The sequence below is a fragment of the Nannobrachium achirus genome (assembly GCF_963921795.1).
Source record: "Nannobrachium achirus genome assembly, chromosome: 14".
In the NCBI taxonomy this organism is placed as follows: Eukaryota; Metazoa; Chordata; class Actinopteri; order Myctophiformes; family Myctophidae; genus Nannobrachium; species Nannobrachium achirus.
The window spans coordinates 44601795-44614110 of NC_137821.1; the positions used below are offsets into that span (position 1 = coordinate 44601795).

General features: G+C 44.0%; 1 protein-coding gene across 1 annotated transcript in view; it reads left to right on the forward strand.

Annotated features, from left to right (window-relative positions):
• Window positions 1-12316, forward strand: part of nrxn2b (neurexin 2b) — a gene marked incomplete at its 3' end in the record, with an annotated part of 1346377 nt that overhangs the window by 671086 nt on the left and 662975 nt on the right. The window contains exon 11 of the mRNA XM_080741211.1: window positions 9920-10039. Within this exon, the coding sequence (XP_080597337.1) occupies window positions 9920-10039 (120 nt within the window). The remainder of the gene's footprint in view (window positions 1-9919; window positions 10040-12316) is intronic.

A 12316-nucleotide genomic window follows, 5' to 3' on the forward strand; every position in this document is an offset into this window, starting at 1 on the left:
GTAGATCTGCTACTTTTCGTGAAAATCTTTTCAACGCTTTGAATATTTCAAATCCTTCTAAGGTTTTTTTTTTAAAACGTATGTTTCTATATCAGTGGTGCTCAAACTTTTTCATGTGAAGGACCACCAACATGATATGCCTTTGGCCACGGACCCCCATCTCAAAATATTTAGTTCCAGGGACCCCCCCCCCCCCCCCCCCCCCAGAAGCAAAACTTTAGTTACAAATGTTCGCTTAAAAAAATACATATATTCAAAGATTTGCACACATTTTCAGATCTGCAAGCTCGCGCCACGCTGTGAGCTTGTATAGATCTACTATTTTTCAATAGCTAAAGTATAAAATAATTAAGGTCCCTCCACCTTGGGCCCTAGTAACTCAGTCCCACTTCCCTCCCCCCTTATGACGCCCCTGCAAAGGAAGGGACTAGATGAAGGGCGAGGTATTGCTTTTGTGTAGGCGATCACAGGCCCTCTGCCCACTGATTTCGGTGTCAAAGCCAGAGAAGCGTGCAAGCTGTGCCGGGGCAGGAATTAATTGAATTTTAATAATCGCCGTGTCTCTTTTTTTATTATTAATGAGCACTTCGTCCCCACTACTTGTTTCTATAGAGATGAGCTGGTTTTTAAGGGCTTACAGGCTCATTTAACACTGGACTGCCGGCTCTGTGCCTATTCTTGTTTGCTGTGTTCATTACCTTATGGCATTGGACAGGGACATGCTGGGCCCCTGATTCAGCCCGGGAAAAAGAGTTGTAGAGGCCGTCATTGCGCGCTATAGAGAGAGATCTCTCTCTATAGCGCTGCTGCTACTCAATGATTTGCCATTTCAGATCATCACAAGAGACAAGCCAGTGGGCCAATTCCATGAGTTATATTTCGTCATTGTCCGGTGGAAACCTTGTATGTCCAAAACCATTTTAAAAATGATTTAAACCAGTGAAAACAGCCGATCTACAAGCACACAACGCCTCGCGGTGCGAGGCGTTGTGTGCTTGGAGATCTGCTGTTTTCACTACTTTTGTGCGACAGCCTTGTATGATGAAGCAGGGCTTTGCTTTGCGAAAATATTTACAAATTGGAGATACAAGGTTTCTGCCCGACAGTGACGATTTACTTTGTTGGCCGCTCAGCCCCCAAAATGGAAAGAAGGCCGACATTTTTTTTAATGTATTTATTTCCTAATGAACCGGCCGTTCGGGAGTTGTCCCGCTTTTCCCAATGGCCAGCACGTCCCTGGCGTTGGAGTGAGTCTGAGCCCCCTCTCTCTCTCTCTTTCAGGGCCAGGAGGGACGGGTAGCTCCCAAATATAGCAGATCGGCAGCGCTCGTCTATTTAAACACATGATGACATTATGATCTGATGCTGGGCGTATACGGTTCACTCGCTTGCCAAACATTCCCGTTCTAGCATAATTATCTTTGTTATCGTTGTACTCTGAAGCTATATGGCTGCTGTTGTCTGACAAATATTGGCACTTACTCTCCACTGCTACTCCTGACCTTGCAGTTTTTTAAGTGGCTCCTCATTTGTATATTGCCTACTTCCTTAAACACTTTAAACCTGGCATCCCTATTAGAGGGTATTCGCATGCATAAAGTGAATGGCAAATTAAATGGCAAAGTGAGTTTAACGTCGTTTAATGTTGTTTAATGCAATCAGATATGACTTTTCTGTTTGGATGTATGGGCTGAAAGTGTTTTTTTTGCCACTCAGTAGGCGTTCCCGCATAACTTCCGGGTATGACCATGATGTCACGTGCATACCCTATATTTGGACATGCCATTATATGAATTGTGAATACTTTATTAGTGTAGATCAGCTATTTTCGGTATTGGTTGTATACATCATATAGGGCTTGAGTGATAAAGGTGGCGGATGCAACCAACAATTATTGCTTGTGTTATTTGAACAGATGCTACTGTAGGTTCATTTTCTACCCAGTATCATATAGTTTTAATGTACAGATTATAACTTTTTATAGTATATTGTTAAATTGTTTATTGTCACCGTAAGTCGCTCCGAATAAGAGCATTTGCTAAATGCTCAAATTGTTGTAATTGTAAGTTGTAACAGTTGAATTAACACTTGTCACTCGTGAAATAACCTGGGTGTGTGGACCCCCAGGGTTTCGGCCTGATGAAGTCTCAACGGAAATTAACTTAGAAATGTTGTCCTGTAAGTAACTAAACCCTCTCCAAAGAGCACCTGTTATCAGTTTGGCATACTCACAGACCCACAAAGTGCTTCTTCATCTTTTTATCTAATGTTGTAATTGTAAATTGTACAGTAATTGACAACAATTATTATGCATTGCATCTTGTGCCTTGAACCAAATGGGTCCCATGTTGTACAGTACCTTTTCACAGCTCCAGCCTTAGCCTAGGGTCCCTTCACTTTTCGGGTTTGATCCGGTCGGGAGCGGAAACCACTTTACGTCATGTTGTAGTCCTAGACGGACTACACTTTGGCCGGAACTATCAAACCGGATTCACTTTTAACCCCAAATATTCCCCTGCACCCAAGGACATACTTTTAGGGCCTACCTAATAAACCTCTTGATGCGGAGTAGTTTTGCTTTCGGAAAATTTGTTTGGTATAATGCATCTTTTAGTCCAACTCGTAGCGACTGGCAAGACTACACTAGGCCACTCGAGCATTTTAATAGCGATTGGGGAAACAAACGTGGGGAAACAAACAAATTGACGCCGCTTATTCTGCTTGTGGTTTCCGCCTAGAACGGATCGACGGCCCGTTGTAAACGAACACCAGGCTTTCCCCCGAGAAAGCCTGGTGACGCAAGGTTACTCCTGCCTAAAGCCCTCTCCATTATCGCTGTCCATATAGCGGAGCATACATCCTTAGACTCCCTATTGTTGGTGCCATTATGTCCTTAATAGACCTCACTTCCAGCCATGGCCCCGGCTCTGCCATGGCCCCGGCGGCTAGCCGGATAAATATTACATGGACCTCGCCCCCTTAGGGTTGCACTGTTATTGCATTCTTGCACAGCACTGGGTAGCTTTGCCACGCTCATATATCAGCCGGCCGGGTTCACGCCCAGGTTATTCCATGGGGTGACATCCAAAGTGTTAATTCAACTGTAGGAACCCTATAAGGACCGCTACGGGTCACTTCTTACACTTGAACTGTACTGTAGTCTAACGGCCAAGGGTGTGCATTGTGCACGCCGTCCAGAACTATAGACTTTGGGCTGCAACTGGCATTAGATCCCTTATCCTGTGGCAAAAATGCCACAGCTTGGCATTTCTGTAAAAAGAATAAAAAATAAAATAAACTATATATTTTGGGAATGTTTTAAGGGTGGAATTGTCAATTACAAGAGCAAATGGGGCCAAAAGACAATCAATTGACGCACTCGTGGGTGCTGTAGAAAAGGTCAAAGCGCGCTTATAACTTGCTTAAAATGTTTCAAGAACCTGTACAGTATATACTGTATGTATTCATTGTATTACTTGGAGTGTCATTCCACTTGTAGTCATGGTGTAACCAACGAGAGCTTGGGATTGTAGGAAGGGTAGGGGTAGCGTAGCCCTGTGTACAAAAACAAAAAGGAAACATGCGACTGTGAATGTATTGCCTGCACGTGTTCTGCACACATGCAGGCAATACATACAGTATGTACTGTATGTCCTTAGCCTGATTTCAGACTCAGCTGAAGCTTTAGTCTGACATTGTGCCCTGTTTGAGCGATTTCTGGAGGGGAGGGACTTTGACTTTCCCTAAACCAATCACTACAGATCAGCGGCAGCACTGAGCAAAGCACCTCATCTTCTGATGATGACGCACTGATGATGACATCGCTTGAAAAACGGGCCGCGGTGGCGCGGATTGGTTATTTGTTAAAGCCACCCCCACCCCCTGCGCTCATTGGAGGAGACGTCATTTCGGACGGGAGAAAGCGCTTATTATGAACACAATTCCAGACCAGAGAAACAGTCCACTCTGAGAGTGGGCGGGTCTACGGGCTGGAACCAGACTAGTCTGTCCTTTGACTTGGGGCGACAGTGGCTCGGGGGGAGGGTGGCTGCCTGGAAGAGCGGCCGGATGGGAACCGTGACATTCCCAGTTCGATCCCGGGCTCTCCCAGAGTTGGTGTCGAAGTGTCCTTGAGCAAGACTCTGAACCCCTAATTGCTCCCCATGTGCTGGTTGATGCCTTGCATGGTTTCCTCTGCCATCGGTGTATGGATGTGTGTGTGGATGGGTGAATGTAATGCACAATCTATTTAAATTGCTTTGGATAAAAAGCCTATAAATGCACCATTTACCATTTACACTGTAAACCAAATTGCTGAGCAAAATGGGTTGATCTGGAATAATGTAAAAATGAACAATACAAATATGGATACCAAAAAAAAGGAAAAGAAAGAAATGCTAATAAACAGCTTAACATTGACAAAGCCTCCAATGCGTTTTAAGATGCCAACCCACTGAGGAGCAAAATGCATAAGAACGCCTCATAACTGCATGACAGTCTCTGTTTGCAATTAGACCATGAGCTAAGCTATCTATTGGAATTCTATAGGATTATTTGACTAAATCTCATCAACAAGGCCTGCAATAAGCACGGGAACAACATTATGTACATAACATTAATATTTCAACAAACAAAACAAGCTGTTCTACTGTACTTGTTGTTTTCAGTTGAGAATTTAAGGATTTATATGACAATATGCCATATTATTAAGACTTGAAAAATATCCTTTTTATCCTATCTGATTAATTGTGATATTTATGTTTTAATCTTTTGACAGCACTAATACTATTAAGACTTGAAAAATATCCTTTTTATCCTATCTGATTAATTGTGATATTTATGTTTTAATCTTTCGACAGCACTAATACTATACACATACTGTACAGTACATATAAATACATGCTCATGATACATAAATACAGATATAAATCCATAATACATAAATACACATATGAATACACTTATACAGTACATCAGGGGTGTCAATAGGTGGTCCTCCAAATCTTTGTGTGATAGAAACAGTTTCCCCCTCCTTTTTCATATTAACCACTTGAACCCTAACGTCCACATTCTGAGAACTTTAGCCAAAAATAGCAGATGGTAGATTAGGCTATTTTCGGCAAAGAGGTTTGGTGTAGAGGGGGAAAAAAGAGCAGACTAAGTACAGAGAGTGAAAGGTCAAGTTTATTAAGTATTGTCGGTTCAAGTGGTTAAATATCCGAAAACACAAATTGACATGAATCCAAAATACACTGATGATTGTGCTGTCAAACGATTAAACTATATGGAATCTACGAAAAGGGGGTCCCTGCTTCATCTCTCTCTCTCAACTAAGGGGTCCTTGGCCTGAAAACGTTGAAGACCCCTGCAGTAGATTGCATATACAAATAAATAGCTCTTTTTCCTTTATCTTCTTTCCCTCTGTTCCGTCCTGGCCTCATCCCTCTCTCTGTCTGGCTTTCTCCCTTTCTATCAGTTTCAACCTGTCCTCCATGCCATCCCACTTTCATTTTCGCTATTAAGCCCTCTCTTTCCCCTCTCGCTTTGTGGCGAATATTGCAGCCTTTTCCTTTATATTTACTTCACACATGCTGTGATTAAAAGTCTCTCCATCCAATTTCATGTGGCTGGAGACAAAAAGCCAGTGGAGGAAAAAAAAAGAGAGAAAAAGGTGGGGTGGGAGGAAAAAAATAGGAAACAAGAGTAAATGGGAAAACAATTCTCCAACGTGCCTTGCACACGTGCCGGGCCATCAATTGATGGAACCTTTTCCCTCCAAACTAAATCATTTCGTGCACAACCGGGAGTGGGGACAATCGTATTTCGCCGCGGCGTACTTCATCATCCAGGGGGGAGAGCCGCACTATACAGTAATAGTCAGCCTTCCAGCCAGTCGTGGCTATAGCTAGCTAAACCTGGCAGCCTCCAGGCCCCACTCACACTAGTGTAGGAGAATTCCTTATTATTAAATCTCTAATAAACCAGACGCCAGTGCTAATCGTGTTATGGCAGAGCCGGTGGCCTTTTTGCCTCGGAGGTTTCTTTTATATAACCAGCCACAAGCTGGACCATCGCTCACCCGCGGTTCGTCTCCTCGGGCGCTGTAGGCTATATCGCGGTCGTCACGGCCCCCCCTGGCAAACGGATTGGAAGTCTCCCGTTATGAAGTAGTTGTTTACAGAGCCCTTTCTTCTCCCCTAATCACTGTTATCTTCTTTTTCTCCTTGCCCTGACATACTGTATCCTCACGCCCGCTGCAGGCATTCAGGCCTGCTGGGTTTCTGCGGGGGTAATCTCGCTCTTTCGACGAGTCATTCTTTCGACTATGAGCATCGGCAGGTTAGCTACTCACCCGCGTCACGGTTACTGAGGTTAGGGTTTGGGTCGGTTTAGGCATAAAGGTTAACATTCACCCGCGTCGGCAGGTTAGCTTTTCACCAGGTTAACATTCACCCGTGTCGAAAGAATGAACTGTCGAACAGATGCTATGTCGCAATCAGGGACGTGCTGGCCATTGGGAAAAGCTGGACAACTCCCGAAAGGCCGGTCCATTCCCGGCCGGCCATAAAAAAAAAATAGCCAGCCCACAAAGTAAATACCGTATAACTCATGTAATTGGCCCACTGGCTTGTCTCTCATGATCTGAAATGGACAATCTTTGAGTAGCAGCTATGGAGAGAGATCTCCCTCTATAGCGCTGAGTAGCAGCCTACAGAGCCATAATATTGGCCCCACTGGCTTGCATACGTATCATCTGAATACTGGCTCACTACTCCCTAGCTTCCTTGACTACTTCTGGATGGTCTACATACAACATCATAGTATTTGGGGCCTCGCAGCACGTCCGGAAGGCGAAGAAATATGGTGCGTGGCTGATGCCCGCGCGCAATGAGGGCCTCTCCAACTACTTTTCCCGGGCTGAATCAGGGGCCCAGTACGTCCCTGTATGGTCGCAATATCGACACGCTCCTAATCTCGCGTCACCAGACCTTCCACCTCGGAGGAAAGCCTGGTATTCGTTTTAAACGGGCCGTGTGATCTGGTCTAGGTAAGAGTAGCCTAAACCAGAAAGATGAAGACGGACGCCTGATGACTACCAGTGTTGGGTATCGTTACATTTTGAAGTAACTCGTTAGGTTACTTTAGTTACTGACTTGAAAAACTAATCCGTTAAGTTACTCCGCTACCCAATGAGAAAAGTAACTTAACGATATATTTTTTCCGTTACCGACAATTAAAACCCACCTGCGAGGACGTTTGGTAAACATAAAATAGCCTACCGGAGTGTTGTGACGGCTGGACTTCAACATGGTGATTTTCATTGACGTTGAACCTCCTCCTTTCTTTCACCAGTAAATCCAAAAATAGTGTGAATACTTCCACAGCCTTACTAAAAGGCAACCTCTCTGTCTCTCTCAAGCCCTGCCATGCACGACTGTAAATTATATGTAAACAAGACACGAGCATGCCACTCTTCCTGCTCACTTCACAGAGCTGCCGCTGGCCACCCTGTGTTACACCAGAACTGGCAACCTGTATAAAACTGTAGACTGACAGTGGCGAGTGGGACGGACCTGTGCATGTCTCCTTTGACAGAGAGAATGAGGAGCGCACAGAAATGACAGGGAAATATAGGTCTTAAATGTAACTAAATAACGCAGTTATTTTTGGAAAATGTAACTGGGTAACGATCCTGCTATATTGTAAAAGTAACTCGTTAGGTTACTCTGTTACAGCAAAACTAACGTTGTTACGTAGCGCCGTTAGTTATAACGCCGCTACACCCAACACTGATGACTACAACAAACTACAACATGACATAACGTTATCTCACTATTAATTTACGGAATGTCTGTCCGTCCGCCGTCTGCACTCTGACATCATACTCTGACGTCCTAGTACTGACACCACAGACTGGCCTGGACACGGAACACCATATATGGGCATTAAGAGCTTCCCGACGGGAACTCCAAAATGGAACACCATATTATGGGCATAAAGAGCTGCCCAACGGGCACTCCAACATTACTTCTTAGACTCCTACATTCCCTCATGTACTGTGCACATCCCCGGGACCATAGTTTTTGTAATAATGCGGATTACACTTTGGTAGTCCGTCTGATGACTACAACATGACGTAGGTTGTTTCCGGATCATATGCCCGAAATGACTGCTGGTTTTGAGGTGTGGGCAAAGGCTGAGCCCCCTTTTTTTTCTCTCCCACGGAGGGCATGTTCCTCACTTCCTCACACACATGTTGGCACGGTCAATTATGTAGCTCGTCATAAGGGCAAATATAGAGTCACCTCATCGGTTTCCCTCACCGGAATCATCTCTCTGTGTCTCTCTATCTCCCTCTATCTCTCTCTCTCTCTCTCTCTCTCTCTCTCTCTCTCTCTCTCTCTCTCTCTCTGTCCCACAGATTCTGACACATTTTGGTGTGATAAGGCTGCGTCACTGGCAACCTATAAATAGTCATCTCTCCCCACACACACACACACACACACACACACACACACACACACACACACACACACACACACACACAGTAAATATGGCTTTATAAGCCTTTCAGTAGCACCATATATCATCACATCCATGACAGAGAGGGGAGAGAGAGGACTTGGGTGGTATGAGGGGGGGGGGGGGGGGGGGGGGGGGGGGGCAGTTAAAGGAGTATTTCTATTGATTAGTCATGCCATGGAGACTTGAGTTCAATAATATGTTTAGTTTTTTTGTTGCATTCCTAAGACAAAAACGTGATGACAATAAATGTAACCCCATTCGTTCCGGATGGGGACCCAAATCCATTCGGGTCCCCATCCGAAATCAATGGGGGTAAATTTACTCTGATCAAATTTTCGTCTTAGGAATGCGACAAAAACCAAAACATATTATTGAACTCAAGTCTCCATGGCATGACTAATCAATAGAAAAAAAGTCATTTTGTGGGTGAACTACTCCTTTAAGCTGTCTGGTCTTGCTCATCGACTTGAGGACTGCTGCAATCCCACCTTGTTTCCTGCACTTACTGAATAGAGACATTATTGTAAAAATAAAAAAAAAACAATACATTTGCTTTCTGTATATCGTTGGAACCCACGATTCGGCCAGCTGTCTTTGGATGTCATGCCCACTCATTCCATAACAGCTTATTTCCGTGTCTGCCAAATGCCGGAATCCTGCCGGAACACTAGTGGTGTTTCAAAGCATCCCGGCCAGAATATGGCCTTCCGGTTGGTTCCAAGATTTCTAGCGGAAGTTACGTCATGCAGTCTGTTTACATTCCCCAGCGAAAAAACGGAAATAGATTGTAGCACTTAACTCGCTCTTAATAGGTGTAACATCGCCTGAATCAATGTTTCTGTTTGTACATAGTTTTTTGCGAGTGCAACCGACGGAGCTGGAGATGTAGACCGGATTTTTTCCAGCGAGGTACATTTGCGGGAACACCTCACTGTGTAAAAAAGACAACTTCCGGGAGAATTCTGCCTCACCTCCTAGAACTGTCTCTGCCTCATATTGTCAACAGGCTTTTCTCTTCGCAGATGAGTAAGCCTGGCTATGCAAGGCTAGTTTGGAAGAGGCTCTCAATTTGTTTGTGTCAGATCGAATGCTTGACTCCTGTATTGTTCTCACTGTTTTTTCATGTATGGTGAATGAATGGCTGACTGTCAAAATGTATGTTTGTGTACTTGTGTGTGTGTGCTTGCGTGTGTGTGTGCTTGCGTGTGTGTGCGTGCATGCATGCATGGGAATGTATGCGACATGCAAACATGCAGGTTTCCTCCCAGTGTTGCTGTCACTGATTATATTTAGCTCTCTCTACTCGCGCGTGTGTGTTTGTGTGAGGGAAGCGCTGCTTGCATCCCCCTGTCTGTCCCAGGCCGGCTGAGTGACCTGACTCTCCCCGCCGCAGGTAAAGGCCCAGAGACGCTGTTCGCGGGGCAGAAGCTCAACGACAACGAGTGGCACACGGTGAAGGTGGTGCGGCGAGGGAAGAACCTGCAGCTCTCCGTGGACAACGTCACCGTGGAAGGTCAGTGGGGGGCTTCAGAGTGTCAGTAGATTCTCACAGTTTCATGACAGTACCTGGTTCAATGGTACAAGGTAAATTAAAAGGAGAAACACCTCTAGAAAGCGCCTGGGCTTGTTTAAATTGGGATCCTTTTTTAACATAAGATGAGGAAGGAAGGAAGGAATGATAGATAGATATACCGATGTTTCCTGTTGATATTGGCACATTTCACCCAGGTTTTTATATCTCACTCACCTCACTTTGTCTGCTGACCTCACTCAGCAACAAAATAAACAGAAAAATAAAAAATAAAACAATTTACAGGAGGCAAGCAGTGATCACCCCATGATGTGCACTGCAATGTAGTTTCAAATGCAGGTGCTTTTTGAGAGTGAAAAAATAAGAAGACCCTTGTGACATGTGTGATCTGGGCAGCTTTTCCCAGGAGATGTGCCAATCTCAACAGGAAACAACTGTAGATAGATACATAGATGCATTTAGATAATCTAACTTTATTATCCTGTGGGGGGAAATCTGTCGCCCAATGTCAGCACAGCAGTTAAGGTTACAGAGTTAAAGAGGTAAAGAGTAAGAACACGTGCTGCTGTGTTCAGTACAACAATTATGGCAAAAAAAAAAAAGCTTCAACAATACAGAGCAACAGTAAACAGAGGTAAAAACAAATAGTGTCCATTGCAGTCAGTGCTTCATAAGTGTCTCACCATATCTCGTCAAAAATAAATGCCAATCAAAAAAGTGAAAGTGCTCAAAGCAAAAAAAACTGCACAAAAAAACAAAAACCCTAGGAGTGTCATGTCAGGTCAGAGTCTGTAGGTATTGAAGGTACAAGACATGTTAGTGAGTCACACATTCCCATTAAAATCACATTCTCTTTCTCTGATAAACCAAATCTAGTAGTCTATGGCCTATATGTTTGGCCAGTCCTGGTATTATTCATCTTCAACACATTTCCATATCCTATTTGACTGCGGTCTGTAGTCTCATGGAAGGAATAACTTCTCAGTGCCATGAAACGGCAAAGGAAAATACATTGCATTGTTGTTTTCGAAAACCTTATTTAATAAAGCGTCTTTCTAAAGGTGCTGCATAATGAAAAATATTATATTAATAGAACAAAGATAAAAAAAGGTCAAGAACTGAAAAATAAACCTAATAAAAATATATGAAAAACAATAAACACTATACAGAAGTCAAGCACAAGACAAAACAAAGGCAAAACTAGTGAGTTTAAAGCAGCTTTTTATAACTATCCACTACCCCCACAGGGTTTTGCCCCCCTTTTTTTCCACTATGGGAAGAAGTTCCAGAGAGAGCAGCTAAAACCTCTGTCAAGGAAACACAAGGGGAATAGAAGCGTTTATTGTTAGCCAGCCAGGCTCGAACATCGAGCGGGAGTGGCTGTGTGCAGAGATACGGCTAGACGCCGCCTGTACGCCAGCTCTCATATCCCCCAACCGTGAAAACGAGCAACATGACGGGGTAAAGGTCAAAAGAGAAAGTGGTGTTTGGAGACGTCCAACACGTTAAGGCCGCGGGCAAACACACCCGAAGGCCAAGGGATGAGCGGGAAGGTGAGAGAGCAAGGTGTTGGAGGAGCTACGTGAGGGGAAGGAGAGAGAGAGAGGGCCAGAGGCGAGAAATGAACCCGCTAAGTTAGGAACTGGGAAAGCAGCTATAGCTGGCTCTATCCGGTTCTCAAATGGTTATTATGTTGTGAAAAGGAAAAGAAATACAAATTAAATGAGGCAGGAAAAATGCTGCAGGAGTCCTCGCAGGGCTAACCAGGCTATAAGGCAGCTCCCCAAACTCATTATATTGCACACACCTCCTTTTGTTGCACAATGTAAATCATACCACGTTGCAGCACAGGTTGCGAACAACATTCCAAGTTCCTCGCAAGAGACGAATGAAAGCGTGTTCATTTCCACGCGATAACGTAATTAATTCGTAAACGTGGATCAGCGTGTACAAATCGAGGCACTTGAGCGGCACTTTAAGAGATCATACGAGCATTATGCACATTAGGATCAGCTTATTTTCCTGTATTTATTACCACTTTCATTGTAATTAGGGGTGTAACGATACATTTAATAGCGATACGATACGCATCACGATACATGGTTGACGATACGATACATGGACGATATAGTAACTATTTAGCAAAGAAATCAAATGTTGTCAAATGTGTCAATAATGCAGGTTCTTTAAGGGAAAACAAATATTATGGATATAAATAAGTAAACACTGTGATTCTCTAGCAAATATGGACATTATATT